Genomic DNA, 24,522 nt, shown 5'->3' on the forward strand with positions numbered 1-24,522 from the left:
TAAACTCTACTCTCAAGTGTCTAGCCAGCAAATACTGGATCAAAAAAATCATGAGGGTTGAAGTCTGATTAGGGTCCTCTTCACCATTAAAAAAAAAAAAAAATCATCCAAAAACAAATATAATTAATACCTGTAGTCTACAATAAACACCATAAAGCCATATTCATAATCTAATCTTGTAAAAGAACATGGAACATAAAAAGGATCTTAATGAAACATGCGATGGCAATTATGACCAGCTAAGTAAAATTAGCAGGGCTCATTTCTTGTGTATTGTAGAATGTCCATGCTATTGTTACAGAAGGCATATGGCATACGCATAGCCAAATAAGCAGTCTTAGCCAACTCAAGTTAATACATTAGATCATTGTGCATTGAGGTTCCTGTTAAATGTTAAATTATGTACCTCAGAATTGTAGTGATGACAACCTTGAGGGTGCATGTAGCAGGGAAAACGGGGCACTCGATTAGGATATAACAGAACTGAATAATACTCAGATAGGCATTCCCATTCTTGCATACAAACACTATTTGTACAACAAAAAAATCCAAAATTACAGAACGAGCTGGTCCATCATGAAGATTCTTCTTGATGAGGCTCTTCCACAGAGAAGGCCGTCACCTTGTCCACAATAAACTTGTCCAATATACCGGCTACTGGAAGTAAAAACCTGCTGACAAGCCATAGTATGTCCACCAGAAGCATCAGACAAAAGAGATTTTTTTTCCCATGGCCACAAGTTTTTGAAAAATTGACAACATAAGCTAAAGTGTCTAATAAGGAAGTATTGGAAAATTGGGTCTTTACATCCTTCATAAAACAATCAAGAAAGTATATCATACAATGATATCACAAAACTCAATCACAATAATACAGTATATTACTATACTCGAGAAGAGCGATACCTAGATAATCAAGTCAACTTCACAATTTTGTTCCCAAATTCAAAGGCTGTTCAATATTTAAATGAACCACAAGCTATTTGCATGAGTGCATGGCATTAGGAAAAAAAAAGATGTGAGGCCAACTGATGCCCGTTGGACAAGTTTTTCGTAGAAAAAGCTAGTTTTAGATCATACAATATGCTCTGATTTACTAAGGTCTTTTAAGAGTTAGAAAGATTATTTGCTATTACTTTCCTTCCAAAATAATGTCATGTTTATAATTCAGTTCAGAGCAAAAAGGCAGAAAGTTATTCACATTACATCGCAGCAGAAAACATGGAGAATAGTTGTATGAAATCACTACTCTGAAACCTTAATCCTTACTGCCCAACCAATCTCGATTCCCCCTACCTTATCCTCTATTCTCCCCAGCCATATGTTTGCAATACTTTTGAAGATCGTTAAATAAAATTTGTACTCCAAGAGAACGGTATTATTTTGGACAAAATCTGTGTCATGACATTTCAGCAGTAACAGTGTACAGTATCGACAGTTGATTTCAGATAATAATTTAGAACTGGCTTTCTTTAAATTCTCTCGCCCTCTCTCTTTACCCCTTCTTATAATGATGTTAGAGATGTGTGAGCCTGTGGAGTGTGGGCTCATGGATAATCTTGCATTCATCCGGACAAATCTCAGGGGAAGGAAGATAATTTAACATTCACATGATGAAAAATACAATAGGAAGAAAGGATGATAGTTCAAAAATGCACAGAGCAAATCAAACATAAAGTTGAGATGAATAAACAGCGCAGAAAAGAATATTGTTCAAGCATTAATTGGTACTTAACCTCAGTCGGGCAATGCAGTTCCCCTTTCCAGATTGTTCTTGATCTCCAGTGTATATTTCCCAAATGCCCGTTCGATTTTCTTGTTGAAATGCTCATTACGGTCATTGATAGAGTCAATATCCTTCTCTTCACGGAACTTCCTCCTCCTGCTAAATGATTGACGTTTCTCATCTCTATCCTTAAGCTCCTTGACCATTCTATCAATTTTAGCTTCAGATGTCTTTGGATCCTGTATAATCAATGTGAAAAGAATACATTATAATAAAGAACCAAAACTTTCTTTAAACATTGATGAACACCATAATTGCAACACTGCTATAAATACCTTCCCATATTGAAGGCTGGATGCCTCTCGATAAAACTCAGGGTCCTGTTCTTTCAACTTGTTGTATTCTTCAAGGTCAACTGCTATATTTTTGGTGCGCTTCTTGTATGCATTGTACAATGACTTTTGATTAAAAACTGCATCACCAAGTCATGTGTAAGAGCACTTACATGTAAATGTCAAATAGGTTCCTATCACCAACATTTTATTATCCAAGCACTCTATCAAGAAGTCAGTGCATCTGGACTATCCTCAAAATCTTAAGTTAAAAATTACAATAATATATTAATAAAGCAAAGTTTGATGGTCTTCACATATATTTGAACAAGTAAACTAAGAAATTTGAATGGAGCAAGTTATGGTCTAAATGTTAACCGAACTTCACTCTTTTAAGGAATATATTAACCCCAATGTTAACCGAACTTCACTCTTTTAAGGGATATATTAACCCTCAATTGCACAAGTTGACATAAGCAACATGCAGAAGAAGCATACCACACTGAAAAGCATGCTCAAGCACCAATTTTGTTTAAAAAAACCCATGAAGGCAGTTATTTACGAAGTATTGTATCTATCTATCTATCACTAGATAATGAATTTTCATCCTTTAAAAATCTCTAGGAATCCAAGTACTTCAGCTTAATAATTGAAATTAAGCAGGAAATGTACAACAGCCGTAGAGATAAGAAACGACAAGGTGAAACAAACAAAGATCACACAATAAACACTCTTCCTTTATCGAAAAGTAAAATGCTCCAAAAGCCATCACATTTTAAGGAATTTAATACTCCGTGATTGGTACAGGACTTACCATCCCAACCAGTTGGAGCTGGATCTTTCTCCCATTTCTTATATTTCAACTCTGCTGCATCTTGCGTATCCAACATGTATGCCTTTGTCATATCCAAACCATTAGCTTCCAGAAGTCTGCCAACTTTTTTCTTCCTTTCTTCAAGCCATTTCTCTTTGGACACTCCCCTAGACTCAGTAGGAGCTTCCATTCTTTTCTTCTCTGCCACCATAGCTGTTTGATTGGCTTTTCTGGCTTCATTCTGCAAGAAAAAATAAAGTTGCAGGAAATGAAAAGAGCAACAGGCCACATAGAATGTAGTATTCATGAATTTGATAATCATACACATATGATCATATGAAGAAATTTTAGGCTTTTAAGGTTCCAAAATACTCACCATCTTAAGCCTTAATTCAAATAACTTCTTCTGTCTCCCTGTAAGTTTAGACAAGTCAACTTTTTCCATAGTAGCTTCTTCAGGATTGTCATCAGCATTATCAGCATCTTTATGTGTTTCCACTTCATTGTATGATAATTCAATTTCATCAGGAGCAGCTGCATCAAGTTTGGCTTGGCTCCCACTAGCTCCTGTAGCCTCTAAGAACACACAGTGGCATACAGCCAGAAACATCAGCTATCATTGCAGAATGAAAAGATGCAATCACCACCCACTTTCTTCAAAAGGGTTGATTGCCACAAAAATATTATGATTTCCAAAGTACCTATAACTAATACTATGGTTGCCACAAGAGGTAGACCATACAGGTAGGTAATTAATTTAGGGTTCAAGCCGTGCAACATAAAAGAGGCGCATGAAAAGCAATATAACTATGTCATTATTCAGTACGTGGCAAAATACCCAGTAAGTTCAGATGTAAAAAGAAACCAATTCAAAAGTCTGTTTACCTTGGATTGAGGATACAAATATTTTAATAACTTTCAGCCACTATATCTAAATTTCAGGCACCATATTAATATGATTGAACATAAGGCATAAACTGGCATCTGTGTGGTTGATCACTAGCAGTTAGTAACATATTGGCTCACAAAATGACGCAATTGATAAAGTTACTGGATAACCATCGCCCTTAACTGTTATTTGCAGTTTTGTTTATAAGTAGTTCCAAGTGTTTGGGATTCTTGTAAAAGTTCCTGCCCAGAAATCTGATAATTAACCGAGAAGAGCTCTAGGGAGTGCTAAAGTTTCAATGTTTTAGTGGTATGCTCATTGAAGTGCTTATAGAGAGCTATAGATTGTGGATTTTGCACCCTTGATATGTCCGCATGGGTAGACCAGAACAGAAATTTTCCAAGTGCCCACCAGCTTATGCATCAATCAAGAGCAGCAGAGAAGGCAGCACACTAAAGCAACTTCCTACTCCAGTTTATAATCTTATATTTACGTAAAGCTGGGAAATCATTAAGTCCACACAGTAAAATACAGGAAATAGTTTCCAAAGCTTCTAGAGTACCTGTGCAATCTGCCATTAGATTGCAATACACTATTCAAGAAGAAACTCCAAGAAAATTCTCTCGTGATTTTGTGACAACCATTGATAATCAAACACATCTAAAAAATGCTTAACTTGAGTGAAACGTGAATTAAGGAAGACAATAGCCTAACTCCAAGAAAACTCTTTTCATTTGGTATATGTTTCTCACCCTAAACCCTCTAAATGAGGATCCCCCCCATTCTAACGCTTTAGTTATTCAGCTTTAATGTTCGTTTCCAAGATTAATTCAATGTGCTTTTTCACAAGATAGTAGCTTTATTTTACCTTTTAAAAATCTCTCATCTGTACCTATCCTCCTCTATATCAAGGAAAAAATCACAATAGTTGAATATTAAATTAAGATATCTCACAAGAAGAAAGGAAACATTTTCTCAAGGCATTGCATCCCCACAAGCAACTTTGTCAAATTTCTTCAATTGTTCACCCTGGTATTCTCTTTTCAAAGGTGTATCATTTACAAGATAAAAGCTATAATTAAAACCAAGATTCTTCAAGTAATCCAATGCTTGTTTGGTTCGGTAACACATAGTTAAATGACACTGCGAAGCTACGAATCACATACATCTAATTTCAAACAACATAAATGCTCTCATAAGTTCAAGGTGATGCACCACCATAAGCATCTATGTGATCTATGTTCACTCCACTCTCCACCTTCTTACGATAACAAAACAACATAATATATGATGCTTATATTAAAAAATTGGCAATAAATTCATATCAATTCGGCAATAAGATGCTTCTATATACAATTATCATTCCATCAATTCATTACCAGTAATAACCTAGACCATAAATTAGATGACAAACTCAAATTAATAAGCAAATAAAAGAAACAATACCTTTGTTGGTTTCGGCGAAACGAGCTTTGGATTCGGCAATCTTTATGAAGCAATACTCAACGCATTCATGGTAAGGGTTAGACGCATTTCTGCAATCTGGATGAACACCTCTTTCCCGATCCATCATTTTTTATTTTTTGCAACCTAAAATGCAAAAATCCCAAATAATTTAGGGTTTATCCACTTGAATAGTAGTAATAAGCAACCAAATTCAATAATTGATCACAGAAAAATAAAATTGAAGTGAGAATTTGCATATTAATAAGACATAAGGAAAACGAATTTTACCAGATTTATTATTGAATTGCTGAAGAGCTAAGTTTTTTGTGATCAGCAAATCAAGAGAATCAAAGGAACCCTAATCAATCGTTCTAGAAATTGGAGCTGAGCAAACAGAGAAAAAGGGGAAGAAAACGAGCCCTAGAATTTTGATTACTGCCGAGTCGAGGCCGAATAGTGGCTAACGGAAGCGTGGTCGAGTAAGATGAATTTCTTTCGGATTATTCTTTAACTGGTCCCGTTTGAAGTCCGGTTGTGTTTTTTGTACTCGTGTTTGTGTTTGACAAAGAGATTATTCGTGTTTGTGTTTGACAAAGAGATTATTAATGTTCCGGTTTCAACCAATACTAATCCTATACAATTCTATCTAATTGTAAGTCTAGAACTATAAAACACGAGATTTTTTGCTATGGGTAAAACCAAATCAATGTCTCAAAATTATTTAACTGCTTTAAGATGTTTCACACCCAAACTCAACAACAAGCCTTTTAGCCACTTTAGTTTGCAGGTGACTGCGACAGTGCGGCCACATATCCATCGCCTAGACAACTCACCAATGACCATCTTTAAATGGTTGTTGTATATATTTATTGAAATTTAAAGCATGCATTGCGTGCATATAGATATAGAAAACAAGTAACCATAAACATAAGACTTTAAGCAAAAAAATAAGAATATTTTGATAAATTGTACTCCTTTTGTTTTATAATGTTATTAAAATCTGAGAAGAGACTATGTTAGCATATAAGGGCATGTCATGTTTATAGGTTTACGTATATACTATGGTATATATCAATTACCATTACCTTCTTCAAATACACGAGTCCAAGTGGTCATTAAGATTTAAAAGCTTAGTGTAGATGATCAAATGTACTACTAAATTTAACACTTCATTAACTTAATCGATCATGGATTTAGTTACTTAGGTCATTAAGCACCCCTTAACCGCCGCTAGTATAACCATGTACGACACACTAATTTTTGCTTAAGAATGGTAACTTAATTTATAAAAATGTCAACATAACTTAAAGTGAAACTGTCTCGAAAATGTACTTAAATTCAAAAAGAGTATAACAAACCTTTTATATGCATCTCCCTTTGCTTCATTTTATGCAATTAAGTAGTTGAGTTATTTTGGAAAAAAATTAACAAAAAATGAATGATAAACTTAGGTAGTTACGCCATCTTAGCTCATGCAAATTGTACTCCCATCATTACAGCATTATTTATAAATCCTTCTTTATATTATAATTAAATCACAAATAATAAAATTTCATCCCAATTTATTTACAACAAATTTAAGTCCTACAATTCCCTCCAACCTCCTTTCAACTTATAAATATATGTTGCTTCCTAGTTTCACGCCTGCACTACACTTCACCTACCAAGTTAACAGAAACAACTTTCATTGCTAATTTCTACCTATATATATTCTCTTGTAATTAAAATGATGAAATTTCTTCATTTCTTATTTTATCTTTCCATCATATAATTAATTTCCTAGAGATGGGTGATGCTGGATGATCTGATCTGAGGTGAGATTACTCGAGTCGTATGTCGAAAACTCTCACAAACATTGCTATCAACTCAAGAGTAGTAAGCTTATTGCATGGATTTTTGCTTCCATATAATTTGCTTTCTACTTTGTTCTTGGTTTGCTCTGCTTCTATATGTCATACTTGGTTTTGTCGTCGAAGAACGTAGTTATCCGAGGAGAAAAAGAGGGAAATACTCTTTTTTGCCAGGTATATTTCTAAAACTATTCTCTCTAAATTTTTAACTTACAAATTTGCCTCATTTTCATTTTGTGAGTTAAAGGCATGATACATTATAAGGTGAGCTAGCTAGTTATATTATGAAGTCATCATGCTAATTGCTAAGCTAGGAAATTAAATTTTTCTTCTACATGTATTTAATCATAAAAACTATTATTCCTAGTAATAGTTTGGTATTAATGACATAAACATATTATGCAGGAAACAAGCAATCAAAAGATCCTTAATTACTTAGACTAATTTGTATTCAGAATTTCAATAAAATTGTGTTAGCTACTAATCTGATCAGATACTCTAAGAGCATTGGTATATTGTGTTACAGGTCAAAAAAATGGTTAACAAAACCTTAAAATTTTCAGGCAGTTTCTGATTGAATTATCGGCTTAAGTCACATGTTGTGTCTGTAGCAAGTAGCAACAGCATATATATAGTTTTCTCTTTTTATGCAGATTAGAATTCATTAACAACAACAAATATAATTCATTGCAACTGTTTTGAAAGCTAATAATCTGTTTAATATGATGAAGAGAAAATGAGCATTGTGTCAAGCCCTATGGATAGTTTTAGGCAACTTGTGAACTCGAAGACTTGGGACTATTGTGTCCTCTGGAAATTAAGTGAAGATCAAAGGTACTTACTTATTTTTTTCGAAAACATAATTAAATACTTCTTGTATATGGTTGTTACAACTTTGATCAGTGTATCTTATATTTTTTTCAGGTTCCTAGAGTTTATGGACTGCTGTTGCGCTGGAAGCGAGGGCAGCATGGAAAATAATGGCAATACTGTTGGTGAAGAGCTTCTGTTTCCTTGCAGACATATGACATTTCAGCACATGAGAACAAGAAGTTGCGAATTACTTGCTCAATTACCCTCTTCTCATCCTTTAGACGGGTACCTCTTTTGCTTTCAAATGCAAACTATTCTTGTGTGTTTCTGTGGTTGTACTATTTCATCATCTAATAGCTATGTAAACTGTAATACAGGATTAATATGGAGATCCTTATATCAAATCAGCCCAAATGGCTAAACTTCTCAAATGTCTCTGATATAAACGTAAACGAAGTAAGTCATGCTTTATTTTGCTATAAATCCAGTTATATGAGCCTTTATGCACCTAGGAATACCAAATCTGGTGCCCCTCTCCACATATGCCTATTGCATTCGTCGATGCAGAAGCACCACCAAGACTAAAATTGTACTGTGCTTTACTTGATTTAAACAGGTATCGATTGGTACAAAACTTCTAATCCCAATTCCTGGTGGACTGGCTGAACTATTTGCTGCTAAACAAGTACTAGTAACTAAGTATCCCCTTCTTTTTTTACTTCATTGAACAACAATATTATGTTTTGTTTCATTTTTAGCATTTAGTATAAGGTCTCTAAATCAATTTTTATGGGATTTATAGATCAATGAAGATCAGAATGTCATAGACTATGTTATGACTCAATGCACCACCTTGATGGACCAAGCAGCAATAAGCAGTTCAAGCAATGCGGGTCCCAGCTTCACGACGAACATCAACATGATCAACGAGCTCCAATCGAATCCAATGTTATCTGATCAAAATGCTATCAGCATGAACAATGAATCACAGTCTTCAATGAATTTCTTGCAGCAATTTAACTATGTTTCTGAGACTAACAAGATGTCTAGGAATGACTTTCTCGACGAAGCAAATGACTCATTTCAAGCTGAGAATCATCACCAATTAAACTCCTTCAAGTCCTTGTCAGAAAATGGATTTGAAGACCTTATGAACAATGCTAACAGTATGCATAATATGCATGTTTTGGACCATTCAGCAAATGATCATCAGCATTTAGATGAGAAGGGAAGTCTACCTAAGCATGAGATAGGCCGTGCTAACTCTGTATCAGATAGTGATCCACTTGATGATGATGATCCAAAGTATCATCGACGAAAGCCCACAAAAGGCCCTCAATCTAAGAACCTCATGGCTGAGAGGAAGAGAAGAAAGAAGCTTAATGAGAGGCTTTACCATCTTCGCTCACTAGTCCCTAATATTTCCAAGGTAAAAGTCTATGTTATGATCAATTGTACTATGTTTACATATAATATAATGTTGGAGATGTTATTAGGAGAGTAATGTTGTAAGTGGATGATCTGTTTTCTTGCCTTTTAACTTGATCCTTGTAGTTGGATAGAGCTTCGATACTTGGGGATGCAATCAAGTATGTACAAGAGCTGCAGAAGGAAGAAAAAGACCTTCAAAACGAGCTTGCGAGGAATTCAGATGATGAAGATCACAACAACGACATGAACATTGATCATGCACAACATCATCACCAACTTCATCCAATGAATTTCTCACCAGAAGTTCAAAATGCACAAGGGCCAAGGTTCAGGCCAGATTTTGATCACGAAAAGCCTAGAAACGGGTTTCACATGGGAGGAGCATCTGAAAGCCTCAATAAAAGCAGCCATGATTTTGAAAGTGCTACTGACAAAGCGCAACAAATGGAGGTAGTCATAACATAAAACTGTCGCGCTGATATCTTGGAATTAGTGTATATACCTTGAATATATATACCTTGAATATAATTCTCTTGAAAATTGCAGGTTCAAGTGGAAGTTGCTCAGCTTGAAGGGAATGATTTCTTTGTGAAGGTGTTTGGTGAGCAAAAGAGAGGCGGGTTTGTGAGACTAATGGAGGCTTTACACTGTCTTGGGTTGGAGATAATCAACGTGAATATGACCAGTTGCATCAGTCTTGTCTCTTATGTATTCATTGTTAAGGTAATTACATTTACATCTTCGCATTTGTGTTATTCATACATATTTTTCTTTTTAAGAGTTCGGCTAATTGTCTAACAGTTAGGCAACTAATAGGGGGCGAAATGTTAATAGTGACTTTACTTGACTTAAGCCTGCCTTTATTTTCCTCATTAAGGGTATTTCGGACGTTATGACCCTTGTCAAATTACTTAACTAGTCAGGCACTAATTAAAGTTTCTAATACCCTTTTTTGTTCCCTGCATATCTTATGGCAAATTCATGATAGAAGAGGGACAGTGAAAGTGTACAAGCAGAGTACCTGAGGGATTCCTTGCTGGAGGCAACGCGTAACCAAGCTGGATTTTGGTCTGAGATGGCTAAGGCATCATCAGAGAATGGAAGTGGTATCGATCATCGACATCAGAATCAGATTTACGGGCTACAGCACCACATTCACAACCACCATATAGGACCTTTCCACAACCACTTTCACCACCTCAGTAACTAATATACAAAGGGTGCTTTTTCAGAGGCAAAATTAATCAAGCTTAATATTCTCTTCTTTCCTTCTTTTTATGTAATACTCCAAATATGAACTACTAATTGTAGCGTCTCTTCTGTTTTTTAACTCGTGAATAAAGATGTAAAACAACATCTAGGGCTTAACATTAGCAGCACTTGCCCTGCCTTTATTTGTTTATCCCCTTTGTTATTTGGTGTAATCAGGAAGTCTACATAAGCTATGGTGTATGTTTTTTTCGCCGGTTTTTCGTAGCAAAATCGACTAGGGGATGAGTATATGACACCAGAATGGCTGAAAATAGCTTCATACATCAAAAGGCTTAAAGCTAAACCCCATCATATAGAAATTCCTGCTACTTTCATAACAAGTAGTTGAAGACATATTCTGATCAGATTAAAATGTTGTGCCGTCATATTTATGTTAATTGGGTGCTAAACTTACCAAGGCCAGTATTACATAGACAAATTAAGATTGTAGGAGAAATCGATCATTGCCTTATACTTCGTATAATCTATACGAGTTATTGAAAATTCACTTACAATAATCCCATTAAAAAAAGTCATAAATAGTAAATTAGTCTCCTAAGTGAAAACAAACAGAAGACCAAGTCATTGGGAGTAATTTTCATGGTCAAATAGCAGCTGAATAAAGTAAATCAAGTTGAAAGAACAGTTCAGCAGTAGCCAAAAAAATAAAAATAAAAACTAAGTCAATCTCTTAAAATTTAAGCAAAAAGTCAAACATCATTACAAGATTTTCTTCAAGAAAAAACCCACCAAATTCAATCTACATATGGTTGTTCTTCACCCTTTTTCTAGTACAAAAATACAAAAAAAAATCATACAAATTAAATCAAAATTTTATCATACAATGAAGACTAACATGGACATAATTCCAACAACAAGAAGGTAAAACCCTGCATTAATGTGATTCCTAGAAGAAGAGTCCCCTGTTTGGTTAACAAAAGTTGCGACAGGTGCTGATACATTTATCCCAAATCTCATCCCAAGTCGACAATGCGAGTCCACCGTACATATAAACCAATACGACTTGGCCTCATTGAGCTCGATATGATCATCACCGGTCTCATATTTGGCATTCACTCCACTGCTATTATCACAGTATTGATATGCTGCCCTTGTTACATCTAGTACATTATGTGATCCCTTTGTGTAACTAAACACTGCACAACACAATCAATAGTCTGATTAGTCGTCCATTAATATTACTATTTTTGGATGTCCGAAAAACACTTCAGTTTAATAAGAATTCAGCCAGCAAAAAAACCATCTTTAGCGGTTGACTTTATTGATTACAGATGAATTGGATTAGCAAAAGCAAGAATTATATTAGAAAACTAATGATTAAAATGATCAAAATATAAGATGAAAAAAGGAAATTTAAATCATACCAAGAACATCACCAACAGTAAAATTGAGATTTTTGGCCCATGAAGCATAGCCAAAACCATCAGTCCAACGGTTCTCACCACCTACTGTGATAACTTCAGATTTGGAAATAGTGAAGAACAAACAAGAAATGAATAATAGGAATTTCATTAGATTCAAAAAGTAGTTGAAAGATTTGGGTTTTTTAGTTATACCCATATCTTGTTTTATTTGTGTTTTTATTGATGGATCGGATGCTTTAAATGAAGAATAATGAATGGGTAGTTGGAAGGAAAAATATGATATCTATAATATAATATGGCAAGACAATTAACTGTCTCTTTGATAGGTTGTTAATTTGTTATAAAAAGTAATGATGTAAGCATAAACTCTGTATTTTTTAGTCCTTTGTATATGTTTTTCTATTAGTTTATGAATAAAAAATTTGTATATAAGCATTAACAATGAAAGACTGTTTTTTTTGTCAAATTATGAACTTTATTTACAAAATAATCTTCTGTACATGAATTTGTTATAATGGCTTTTATTTTTATTAAAATATTTATTTTATTACAGCCTATCAAACAAGCTAGATCATTGTTCATTGAAGATTTCCAACAATTCTCAGTCACAACCCTTGAAGTTAGTTCAATTTTTAAAAGAATTTAAGTTGGTTGTTTATTGAAAGATTATTAAGTAGTTATGTCACATTGCAAGTTTTTTTATTTTTGTTCTCCAATGAATTCTTAGTATTGAAGGTAGTATCTATACTACTATATAAAGAGAAAGAGTCTTTTGGGTAATAAATTTGTCTTTTTCCAAAATGCCCTTCTCAATTTACAAAATTACTTATTCACTAATTATTATTTTTTTCCAATAAAATAAAAAAAAAGTTCATAACTACTCATAAAAAATAATCTATTCAAAAAAAAAAAAAAAAAACCTACCCCAAAACCAAAATTATTATCACTAAAAAACAAACAAAAATAAGAAAAATAATAACTACCCACGACCACATTTTACCTTTTTTTTATTGAAAAAAATCACGTCAAACTTCGTTAAAAGATATCGTAACATATAATTATTAAAATAAGGAAAACTAATACCAATATCGGAGTAGTTCCCTAAAAAAAATCTAATATAGCTAGCCTACATATACCACATCCATATCTGTTACAAAGAAAAAAAAAACCTTAACATTTATTAAAAAAGAATAAAAGGAAAAAATATACATCTATCTAATCTATATACGTACTCCCTCAAAAAAAGAAAAAAAAATCCATATATGTTATTGACAATTTTTTTTTAAGTGGAATAGATGTGTTATTGACAATTTTTAGATATTATCGTAGATGTTTACTCTATAGTCTTCAATCTTTTGAGTAGAATAGATGTGTTATTGACAATTTTTTTTTTCTCTTCAATTTAAAGTTTATGCAAGTATTGGTTTACGAAAATATCTACAATAACAATATTATGAGTAAAATAATAAGTTTCCTATATTGTACACGCGTAGCGTGTGTCTCGTAGCTTGTTTTATTTAAAACAACAATAATCATGCCTTCTGCCTTAGACATATTAATTAGACCTGCTCAAACATGCACCAGTGTTAAACAAGATATATATAAACTTATAAAGTATATAAATACTACCACTACCTACCCCTCAAAAAAAAAAAAAAAAAAAAAAAAAAACCTTCTATGTGATCAAATCATCAAATAAGGGAGGGGGAATTAGTCATTCAATAAACAAGATGGAAAAAAAAAAGTTTTTCTTATAGAACAACATGAATAAACTAAACTTAATTTAATGATTAGCGACTCTAGATTCAACAAGAGAAGGGATCATCAATGTCATTTATGTTGCTCGTTGCACCTTTATTCACCATATTTAGTTTATGTTGTATCATTATTCACCATATATAGGTCATATTATTCACCAACTTATATGACCATAGAAGACACTTTGTACACTCACTTCATTTTTGGAAAACTGTTAAGAGTTTTTTTAGTTTTGGTTTGAAGCATGGATTTAACCTTTAGTTTTGGACAAATCTAGACTTTTTTGAGCCAAAAAAACTGTTAGAGCCGCTAATGTCATTCATGACACACATTACACCTTTTATCATAGTTCGTGTTATATTGGTTAATAATATCCCGAGCATACCCTCTTTATAATCCGTGCACATTGATGCTAAATTTGCTTGATATTGCTGAGGATTCATGGACATCTAACCCATGATATTGCCGAGTGTATGACTGTGCGTTTTAGGATCAAACTTGGCAACCGATTTGGCCTCAAACAAGTAATCATCGAATCCGATTCCCAAGTAGTGATGGATCGCCTCGACAAAGCAACAACCTTCCTAATGGATCTAGATAATATTCTTGATGATGTACTAGTTGTGTGTTCTTGCTTTAAAGAGGGAAGACAATTATGTTGCTCAGCACCTCGCTAGATTATTGCCTTTTGGAGTAGAACAGGTTTGGGTTAATCATTATCCTAAACAGATTACCCCATGTGTACTCTCAAATATTTTAATTATGAATTAATAAAACACTAATCTTTTCTTCTAAAAAAAAAAAATTGCCTAAAAAATAAGTAATTAAAAAAGCAAAATGTTAACATTGTTTCAAGAGTTAATTCATGTAATTATAAAATTAATGTCCGAATCCTTGTAGACACACCAAACACATGCCCAAATCCCCTTTCTCAAGTCTCAACCCACCCCATTTTCAGTCAATCTTGCGCAACAAATAACCTCACCGTAGAATCTTCTTCAACTCTTCCCCCAAATCAAAAAACCTAGAAAAACCCTTCCCATTCTCTCTCCTCCTTCAAGCTTCAACAATGGCGTCCACTGGTAGATTCCGCCAAATCCTGAAGAAGTACGGCAAAGTCGGCTTAGGAGTCCACTTCTCCGTCTCAGCTGCCTCCATTTCAGGCCTTTACGTCGCCATTAAAAACAACGTTGACGTTGAAGCTCTCCTCCATAAAGTCGGCATGGGCGGCGTCAACACCAACGAACAACCGCAAATCCCGGAAAACGACCCCGAATTGATCGCCGACATTCCGTCTGCATCACCGTCTCCTCCGCCGGAGAAGACGAGGAATCGTACGGCTGAGCTCGCGGCCTCTAGTGGCGGCGCTTTTGCTCTTGCGCTGCTCTGTAACAAAGCTTTGTTTCCAATTAGGGTTCCGATTACAATTGCTCTTACTCCTCCTATTGCTAGGTTTTTGGCTCGTCGGAATCTTATTAGAAGTGTATGATCTTATATCTCTTACCTTTTTTTTTTTATTATGCTGATTACACAGATTTTAGTTTTTGGGAGGAATTTGATCATGATCTCTTCTTTTGCTTTTGGATTGCTGTGGATTGCGGTTGCTTATTTGTTACTTCTGCTACATGCCCTCCAAGTTAATTTGATCAATAAAAAAATGAATTAATTTTTTTTTTTGTTTTTTTTTGGGTTTGTCATTGCTTCAACCTTAGTGTAGTATTTCTATTGATTTGTGCATTGATGAATTACATTGTGGAACATGGAATTGTCTTTAATTTTTATTGTGTAGTAGTAGTTGGTCATTGTGATCAAATCAAGCGTTTGATTGGATTGGAATTAGTCTTGTTGTGGAGGCAAGGTTGCGTACATTTGATCTCCGTTATTACAATTAGGGTGGGAGGCATTGCCGTGTAACATGAATCCAGGGCATTAATTTCATGGCGAAGAAGATCCTTGAGGAGAAATAGATTGTAGTTTAATCAAGGGGAAGTGTAGTATTACTAATGATTTATCTATTGTATAGTAGTAGATGGTTGTTATCAAGGATTTGTTTGGATTGGAATGGAATTAGTCCTGTTGTGGAGGTAAGGTCACATATATTTGATCTCCCTTATTACAGATAGGGTGGGAGGCACCGGGGAAATGTTGGTGAAGAAGATCGTTGAGGAAAATTCATTGTAGTTGAATTATATTGGTATGTTGGGGGAGGGGATGTATAAAATAGTTTCTTTTTCTAGAGTTTCTTTATGCTCCATACTTGTCAGTATTGGTGTCCAAATTTGATTTTTGGTCTTGTTGTAGACTATTTGGAGGGCTAAGTGCTCGAAATTCTGGCTGAATGGGAGGAAGGGGAGTCATTTATTCCTGGGCTATTACTGCGCTATATTCATTGGGTTTGGAGAGAAAATAGTACAAAGTGTTGAATGTGTGATGATCTTTTCAGAATGACTTGGTACTTTGGTCTTTTAGCCTAATAAACCCTGCTTCAAAAGGGCAGATGACATACTCATCTAAGCTACGCTCGATTGGTCTTTGCAATTGAGTCTGAGTTCATTTCGTGAATGGTGCTTTTCTAATTATCCTTAGATTATTTTTTCCTGCCTTTTGATTTCTTTGGCTTTGGTGGATTAACGACCACCATGAATGGCTGACGACATACAAAGCATAGACACGTGGTCTTTATAATTAAAAGTATTGACATATAGTGTTGTTTTCGAATTTAGCCTAAGACTGTTTTCATTGATATGTAATAAGGGCTCTAATATCTTTCTTGTAAAATTTTTTGGTCCAACAGAGTTCATTTCACTGTTGAAACCTTCTTTTCATCTTCTTTATAAGCCATTTTGATGACGAGGAAATGGGCATACCAGAATACTACTGAATTGGTGTGCTGGTGAAAAGTCAGTGTGCCTTGATGGATCCATTTAACTTAGTTATACCTTTAATTCTGATATGTACGCACCAGTAGATGCTTCATGTTAATTCACTGTGATACTGGGTTTATCGAAGTTGCTGCATTCCGATGTGAATTGTGTGATATTCTCTACAGCAAGACCTCTCCTTAATATTTGAGGGGACCTAAACTCATGACTGGTGCAACTTACCATTATCTGTTGGTGGCCTCATTACTTCATTAGTGATCATACCAGGATATCTGATGAATGGTTGTAGCAAATTCAGCATTAGGGGTATCTGGTAGTTTATTTTTTTTCTCCCTAAATTCAACTTTTAAAGTAGACTTGTTATTAACCATTCAAGATGGGTTAATCAGCCTTCAATTATGAAAATTATAATAATTTATTACTCCTTTCGTTCCATAATAATTGACATTGATTTTTATTCATTACTCGTATAGCAGCTCTGACTTTGGTTTCTTATTCATTTAGGAAAATTTGTAAATAATAATCCCAACTTTGCTCCATTTTCTTTTAATAATCCCAACTTTGGATTATTCTAGAATAATTCCAACTTTGAGGATTGTTCTCTTTCTTCAATCCCGATTACCGGTTACTTGTTGAACTGGTTTTTTTTTTTTGTTTAATTAATGCCACGTGTCTAGAGTTAATTAGCCAAAAAAAAAAAAAAAATGAACAAAAAAAAAAAAAAAAAATCAGAAAACCCCCTTCCTTCCCTGGCCAACCCACTCAGCCACACCGTCCACCGAAACCCCAGCCCACCGCCCACCGGAAAACGCACACCCTTCCTCCCGTCGACAAGCCGCCCCATTCCACACACACTACAACCACAAATAACAACAAACACCTGCAGCTCAGCCCAAAAAACCGCACAACCCGCAAATTAAACACCAAACAACCACCATCACCATCAGCCTAAACCGTCAGCCGCAGCATCCATCTCCACCTCATCACCAATTCGCCAACTACAATCAGCAATTCGACACCTAATTTACTTCGAATTATGCTCATGGAGTACGCTCACGAGCTAGGTGGTGGTTCAAGGGGGAAGGGGCAGTGCATTCACGAGGTCGTTGGTTCAAGGAGAAAGGGGGAGAGGCGACGAGAGTGGAGCACAGGTGGCTGACCGACGGCGAAGGCAATTGGGGTGAGAACTCGAAGCGGGTTTCGATCCAGCGGCGAAGGTTTGATGTTGGATCGACGGAGTCAGAAAAGTTGATGTTGTGGTTAAGGTTGCCAACGCGGGGGAGATTTCAGGGGAGGTTGGTGTTTTCGGGATGTGGGCGTGGGTATGCTGGTGGCGGAGGGCGGGGTGGTGGATGAGCTTGGGGGTTCTGATGAGAGGTTGGGTGGTTTTTGTTTTTTTTTTTTGGTTTTTTTTTAATTTTTTTTTATTATTTGCACCAATGACAAGCTGACATGTGTAATGTAACCTGATATTAGAGGTCGTTGACTTCTGTTGACCGATTTGGGATTGAAGAAAGAAAACAACCCCAAAGTTGGAATTATTCTAGAATAATCCAAAGTTGGGATTATTAAAGAAAATGGAGCAAAGTTGGGATTATTATTTACAATTTTTTCATTAATTCATTGTACTTCATATAAATATTTTATCATATAAAATTTTGTTAAATAGATTTTGATGTAAAATTTCATAATATTAACTTTTTAATTTTTTTTTTACACTTGTTTAATTATTTTAAATTGGGATTAGAGTATGTCAATTATTGTAGAACAAGGGAGTCGCATATACTACAGAACATCTCCCAATCAAAAATTTAGTCCCACATTAGCCTTGAGAAAAGAAATTCATTGTTTCAATTTCTGTCTTCTATTTCATACTTTTTAATGACACAAGTGTTTGGCTTCTCGCTCACTTTTAAAGCAAAAATGGTTTGATTATTATCTTCCTTGGTTTCTTCCTAGCAACGTTGCCTCGGAAATTAGCAAGCAGCACAGAACTATTGTATACTGTTATTAAGCTTAATCTGTTTCAAGAATCATCCTACAAATTTGAAGTAAAAAGAACTAACACAAGGCACAAAATTAAAGTACTAATTGTAGTTTATTTCTTCAATTATGATAAAATGAGCTGACAGTACAGTTCTGAGAATAATAAATCTGTAAATGAACCCGCATAAAATCTGCACGGGTAGGCTTTCTATTTTAATGTTTTTTTTTTCGTAACTTTCTGAATATCAACACCAATAAACCATCATAATTCAACACAGAAAGAACACTTCTTTGGTATACTGCTTACCCGAGTTCATGAATGTAAAAAATGGTATGATACCCCTTCTCCCCTCTAAAAAACAAAAGAAAAAAAAAATCAATGAAAGAAAAGGGGTTTAAAATGCTTTCTCCATTCAATGAGAAGTGTATTTCTGAATTCTAACCAAAGAGCAAAGAGACTACTTATCTCCTTGTCTCTCCAATACAAAAGAATCAAGGAATGTCATTAAGCAAAAGTTACCAGAGCCCTTGAAAATTCGATCCTGCACATTTTGGTGAGTTAGCACTGATTATCGCTTGACTCACACAAGTTGACCCATAGAATTGCTCCCAAAATCTCGAGCTGATACCCAAAAGAAGCAGCATGTAAGACAATTTGGTTAGAATAGCATCAAATAGTGCACAGCTCAAGGTATTTTACAAGCAGCACCACTGCAACAATGCTATCTTTGGAGAAATAGGACTCTAACCTGTTAGCAGGATTGAACAATTGGCAGTATAGACTTTGCAAATGCAACTAAGACTGAAGCAGGTGTTCGAACTCGTGACAATCAGCTCCTATGTTGTTAAAAGTTGAGATAAGCTTGGGCACAATCTTAGCCAGCATCAGCTTGAAGCCAACAGATGTGGCATTAGCTTCACTTTTTTCCGTCAACGTAGCATCCTTTGCTAGAGAACCGATCAAATAACCTTTCATGTATGCATCACAGGCTTTCAAGATATAGTACCCACGCTGCCCAAAATGCTCTTTCACAAGATCTTCAAAATCCTAGATATTTAAAAGACGGTAAACAGTAAATATTAGATAAGCCAAATAGCACGCATTGTTCCCACAAAAAAAAAAAAAAAAAAAAAAAAAAAAAAAAAAAAAAAAAAAACCAGCAAAGGACTATAGCATACACGTAGAAATTCAGATGAAAGCTTAACATAACACTATTAACATAGCTTGGAGTTGGGCACCAATGCTATCTTTGGAAAATAGGACCCTAACCTATTAGCAGAATTATTGACAACAAACTCTGCAAATGCTATATTGAGCTTCAGTTTCTACATTCCTCCTTGTAACTTTAATCTAGGTTTTCATCATCCTATAGAATTCTTGCTTAGAAAAGCAAATACTTAAAATACAAAATAACCAATTCCTAAAGGTCTGATTTTTTTTTTTTTCTCGTTTATTTATTTATTTTTTATAATTACATAATCTTCAAGCCTTGAGGAATCCACATCACTTCTGCCTATAACTTACACAGAATAGGCTCTTGCAAATCACTTCATAGATTGAGAAACAGAGACACACACACACACATCAAAGGAGCTAAACTGATTTTAACTTCAAACTAAACTTAATTTATAAATGCTAACTTTTTAACGAATGTTACTTTATAAGGTGAAGTGATCAAGGCTTCATTCCTAATTCAGAATATACCTCAATGGTTCAAACGCACATCTATATCGTATAAGCAAGATGTTAACCACTAAAGATGAAACAAAAACGTATTACCAGCAAAAATGTTTGATCCTCATGAATATTAAAGTATTAAAAATGGTGATTGATAACAGACGTTAAATACTAGTACTTTAAAAAATAAAGGTGTTATTATGTTACCTTTGGAGGCTTCCGTATAAGATACATTATTGTCTTGCAATTAAGCAAAAAGGTATTTTCATTGTAGGACAATGAGTTTTTCTCCCCTTCAGCTGTCCCGACTTGCTTATCGTATCCAGCTTCATTAAAATATGGCTTTGAGTTCAAAACTAATCCTTGAAGTGAAACCAAAACTTGAAGAATGCTTGAGGATTGGGGATCCCAGACTTCGTTTCCTCTTCCTGTCCAGGTATTCAGAAGACTAAGGCATACCTTTCCTTCTTCGTATAAATTGGGGTTTAAGCGCCAGCCACCAGAATGATAATGAGCTGACTGCAAAAGAAAGATTGATATTTTTTACACCAGAGTATTGGCATTCCCCACTACAGTAAGAAAGCAACTTGAAAAGTTCCATGAGTGGACCATAGAAATGCAATATACCCACCGGTGGAACATCAGGATACTCTGGAGGAAGGTGAAAATCAAAGAAGAAGAGACCATCTTGATAGGGTGTTCCATAAGCCCCCACAATTACTGCTCTCAGTAGATCCATTCTATCCTCGTATACTCGTACATAAATACCCTCTACAAAGGGAAACAAGGTAAGCCATTAATAAATCAGTTAATGCATAAAACTGAGAGAGCTTATTGATGGTAGATGTGCAGACCAAATACCTGGGAGGTTGTTCTGAAGAATGTTCCAATCTCGCTGCACCATCTTGAGCCACTTTCTTCCACTGTTGCCCTGCAATCGTTGTCAAATGTCAATGAAGATACTTTAGTTGCAAAATGATGTAATATAACATAATAATTTTTTTGTTTTTAAAATGTGAGGAAGGTAAGTATGCCATAAATATGCTATAAGATAACAATAAATGCCAGGAATATGACAAATGAATGGTTTAAATAATTTTTAGCAAAATTAAATCATTTTAATTACTTTTTATCCCTACCCTAGCCCCCCACACCACACAGCCAATCCCCACCCCCCTCCCCCTCAACCCAGGGCATCATAAAATGAGAATATATTTCTTTAAAACCTAAGACAATATTATATCCACACCAGACAAGTTCTTCAGGAGCTGAAAGTAAATCTGTAAGACTATTGAACTCTAATATATACTTCAGTACTTTCATATCTTTATAGGACAAGTGAAGCCTAGGTTTACCTGTATATTGGAACCAAGGAAAAAATGATCCAATGGATCTTTGGCAGTATCAAAGCGCTTAAAGCTACAGGCATTGCCACCAGTACATAGCTCAGCATATGGTTCATTGGGTGTCAGATTTCCCAAGGCTTCATCCATATCTGTTAATTTTGCAGACTCAACTTCAGCAGATTCATCACCTATGTTCGAGCTAGTTTGCCCACTACCACTGTCAATAACACAAGGATCTTGAGTGTTAGACATGTTGCTAGATGCTCTTTCACCAGATATACATATTTTTTCCTCCGGTTGAATGCTGGTTTCCACAGGATCGTCTGGGGCAGATGAATCCCCATCGCTGCGCCCTCTAGAGAATATACCAGTTGCAAATCTGGTAACATATTCAATAGCTGCACGAGGAAAAGTCAATGGTCCGTTGCCTGAACTTTGCTCAGCAACTACAATGTCATGTCCTGCATCAGGATTGCCTTCTGGTGTTGGTTCCTAACACAACATATGCTGAGATTAATTAGCTATATTACAGAAGCAACAAAATTTGCAAACCACTACATTGACTATCTTCAATTGAGAACAACCGAAGTGATATAGCACAACACCGACATAAAGGATACAGGCATACAGCCAATTCACAGCAGATAATATAATTAAGAACGAGCTAATTATTTCATAAAACATATACTTCTCTGTTCCCCTAATATTGCAGCAATTGCCAATTTGCCATTTTAGGAAGTTTAACATGAGCTAAGCAAAACAACCATTGTAACAATTGCATTTCCATGTTCTCTCCAACATTAAATTTAGGTGAGGATAGGTTGGGAAATTTAATTACGATTGACAACAAATATTCTTAGAAAAGCGGACAGCTTATCCAAACATTCCCAAGTAGTATACACAACTGTCATTTTCCACTGGAGGGGTATGCAACTGTACAAGTACTCTAATCCAATTAATATACATGTGACATTTAGCTATGTGCAGAGCCCTTTAATTATCTCCCTTCAGATTTCCTTTCTAAAAGAAAAGTATAAAGTATATTTCCCCACTAACCTAACTAGTCTCTGGTCTACATTCCTACTCATCTCTTCCCCTCCCAACTTTCCATCTCCATCTTTCACTCCTAATCTTTTGGCATATGTAGTAACAGTTCTTTTTACTTCATATCTTTCTAAAAATCAGGATAACAGCAGTAACAACCATATACCGGATGGAGCAACCATAAATAGAGCAGTGGAATAGATATGGAAATTGAAAAAAAAGCCCAAAATACAGACCATGTAAGTCAAATACTCACATTTGCTTATTTCAGTACATGAACCTACTTAAACTATCATAGGACTATTAACTTACATAATGACATGCTGTTACGTATTCATTTTTTTCTTTTTATTATATCTAAATAAATAATTGCTATCCTATATTGTAGTGCAAGAAAATTCACATGGTGATATTGCATCATAATACGCATCTAGAATCTACCAGTATCCCATTCATTATCATTTTCTCCCATAAAATAAGAAACACAGGGAATTAATCAAATACACACAATTGGCACATAGGGTATGAACTAAACATTGCAATTGAAAAGGAAAGTAAAACCTTTTCTGAATTATCTAGAGCATCCTTTTCATCATCCTCAACTGTTTCCCAGCTAGCAGCATCATCACTAATCTCACTCCCAGCACCAATAGATTCATCATCATCTCGGCCAACAACATACACTGCTTGAGGGCCAACCTGAAACCAAGCTAAAAGAAAATATCAATCAAGGATCGGGGAAGCAATTTGATAGAATATTTGCACATAAAATAACTTTCTAACATTAAAAATAAACATATTATCAGTGTTCAGTGTGGTGGTAAAGTACCGTAGAAATCATTCCATCAGCCCACGTTACTTCAATATCACCATTTTTTAGGCTAGTAATATTCCCAACCCATGATAGATTTGACTCATTTGAGAGTTCATTACAAGCTGCCTCATCAGAAGCATCCCCTTCTTTAGTGTTAGCAAGTGTAGCGGACTCTCTAGGGTCAGGGCATTCCGCCTCCGTTGCCATGAAAGCTGGGGACAAGCGAACAACTACATCCCCATAACAATAATCATAATCAGGATGGCCTTCGAGTTCATATACACTGACAACTTCCTCATTTTCAAATTCCCGGGGTTCTTCTGGTCGCGTAACCTGTTTTAACCATTTCACACAAGCTGTCTTCTCCTTAGCATCAACACTTTTGACAACCCCCACGCGTCTTATTTCAGAGGTCTCTTCACCATCATCAGCAGCTTTCTCCACAACATATTGTTCAGCAATAAAGTCATGATCACCTGGGCTTTCAATTGGAATCAACAACGTGGAGTCTAAGCCCCGCTGTACAGTTCCATCTTGCCACGCAACATCTACTCTTGTCTTAGTATTAACAATCAAAAGAGCTCTTTCATAAGTCTCTTCCTTTTTCCGTACCTTCTTATCCCTCTTAACCACAACTTTACGAAGTTTCTTTCGATGAATTTGCCAACTTTCATGGGCTGCATCCTTAGAACTTGATTTTGGAGACAAGTTGTTTTGAGTATTTCCATCAATACTCTCTGATGTGCCTGCCTCATCACGATCCATCAATTCAACATGTACATTCAAATCCTCTGGTATGACTTCATCTGCATCAGACTCTGGATGACCAGATTCAGATTCATGAAGTCGCAACTTAGACAAATCTTTATCCAAAGGAATAGAGGAAGAAGATGTAAGGGCTGGAAGAAAACACCAGTCACCCAACTGCCAACTAGCATGAGTAAAACAAGATAACACTTTTAGGTTTTTAGGATTCTGCTCTTCTGCTGGAGAAGTGGAAGAATTAGGACCATAGCCAGCTGAAGCTATCCAATGAACATATACCGATCCAACAGTGACCTTAATGACAGTACCCTC

General features: G+C 35.3%; 4 protein-coding genes and 1 long non-coding RNA gene across 6 annotated transcripts in view; 2 read left to right on the forward strand and 3 right to left on the reverse strand.

Annotated features, from left to right (window-relative positions):
- Positions 1 to 475: 475 nt before the first annotated feature.
- Positions 476 to 5,698, reverse strand: LOC145590056 (uncharacterized). Of its 2 annotated transcripts, none has more exons than XM_081646791.1 (7): positions 5,496 to 5,698; positions 5,208 to 5,351; positions 3,249 to 3,448; positions 2,873 to 3,113; positions 2,062 to 2,198; positions 1,737 to 1,965; positions 476 to 671 (listed from the first exon to the last, which is right to left on the reverse strand). In XM_081646791.1, the coding sequence occupies exons 2-6, from the start codon at positions 5,332 to 5,334 to the stop codon at positions 1,738 to 1,740; spliced, it is 933 nt and encodes a 310-aa protein (XP_081502917.1). In that variant the 5' UTR covers positions 5,335 to 5,351; positions 5,496 to 5,698; the 3' UTR covers positions 476 to 671; position 1,737. The 2 variants fall into 2 exon arrangements, with proteins under 2 accessions (XP_081502917.1, XP_081502918.1); XM_081646792.1 differs by having other exon boundaries at positions 476 to 674.
- Positions 5,699 to 7,095: 1,397 nt separating this feature from the next.
- On the forward strand, positions 7,096 to 10,511 carry LOC145588356 (transcription factor ABORTED MICROSPORES-like). The gene is made up of 9 exons (XM_081644996.1): positions 7,096 to 7,231; positions 7,789 to 7,891; positions 7,982 to 8,155; positions 8,248 to 8,326; positions 8,487 to 8,555; positions 8,673 to 9,299; positions 9,425 to 9,751; positions 9,848 to 10,024; positions 10,290 to 10,511. The coding sequence occupies exons 1-9, from the start codon at positions 7,096 to 7,098 to the stop codon at positions 10,509 to 10,511; spliced, it is 1,914 nt and encodes a 637-aa protein (XP_081501122.1).
- Positions 10,512 to 11,231: 720 nt separating this feature from the next.
- On the reverse strand, positions 11,232 to 12,176 carry LOC145588358 (uncharacterized). The gene is made up of 2 exons (XR_014101584.1): positions 11,938 to 12,176; positions 11,232 to 11,709 (listed from the first exon to the last, which is right to left on the reverse strand). It is a non-coding gene; the product is annotated as an uncharacterized LOC145588358 (long non-coding RNA).
- Positions 12,177 to 14,627: 2,451 nt separating this feature from the next.
- On the forward strand, positions 14,628 to 15,366 carry LOC145588359 (uncharacterized). Its single transcript, XM_081644997.1, has one exon. It carries the CDS (start codon positions 14,765 to 14,767, stop codon positions 15,182 to 15,184), a length of 420 nt encoding a protein of 139 aa, XP_081501123.1. The 5' UTR covers positions 14,628 to 14,764; the 3' UTR covers positions 15,185 to 15,366.
- Positions 15,367 to 18,666: 3,300 nt separating this feature from the next.
- LOC145590057 (putative ubiquitin-conjugating enzyme E2 23) overlaps positions 18,667 to 24,522 on the reverse strand; it is a 7,593-nt gene continuing 1,737 nt past the window's right edge. Inside the window, exons 2-9 of the mRNA XM_081646793.1 lie at positions 23,461 to 24,522; positions 23,193 to 23,330; positions 21,597 to 22,079; positions 21,103 to 21,172; positions 20,873 to 21,012; positions 20,449 to 20,760; positions 19,313 to 19,611; positions 18,667 to 19,185 (exon numbers count right to left, since the gene is read on the reverse strand). The exon at positions 23,461 to 24,522 is cut by the window's right edge and continues 975 nt beyond it. Coding sequence (XP_081502919.1) covers positions 19,360 to 19,611; positions 20,449 to 20,760; positions 20,873 to 21,012; positions 21,103 to 21,172; positions 21,597 to 22,079; positions 23,193 to 23,330; positions 23,461 to 24,522 — 2,457 coding nt within the window. The 3' untranslated portion in view covers positions 18,667 to 19,185; positions 19,313 to 19,359. The remainder of the gene's footprint in view (positions 19,186 to 19,312; positions 19,612 to 20,448; positions 20,761 to 20,872; positions 21,013 to 21,102; positions 21,173 to 21,596; positions 22,080 to 23,192; positions 23,331 to 23,460) is intronic.

Source organism: Chenopodium album, chromosome 17 (assembly GCF_948465745.1).
Source record: "Chenopodium album chromosome 17, dcCheAlbu1.1, whole genome shotgun sequence".
Lineage (NCBI taxonomy): Eukaryota > Viridiplantae > Streptophyta > Magnoliopsida > Caryophyllales > Amaranthaceae > Chenopodium > Chenopodium album.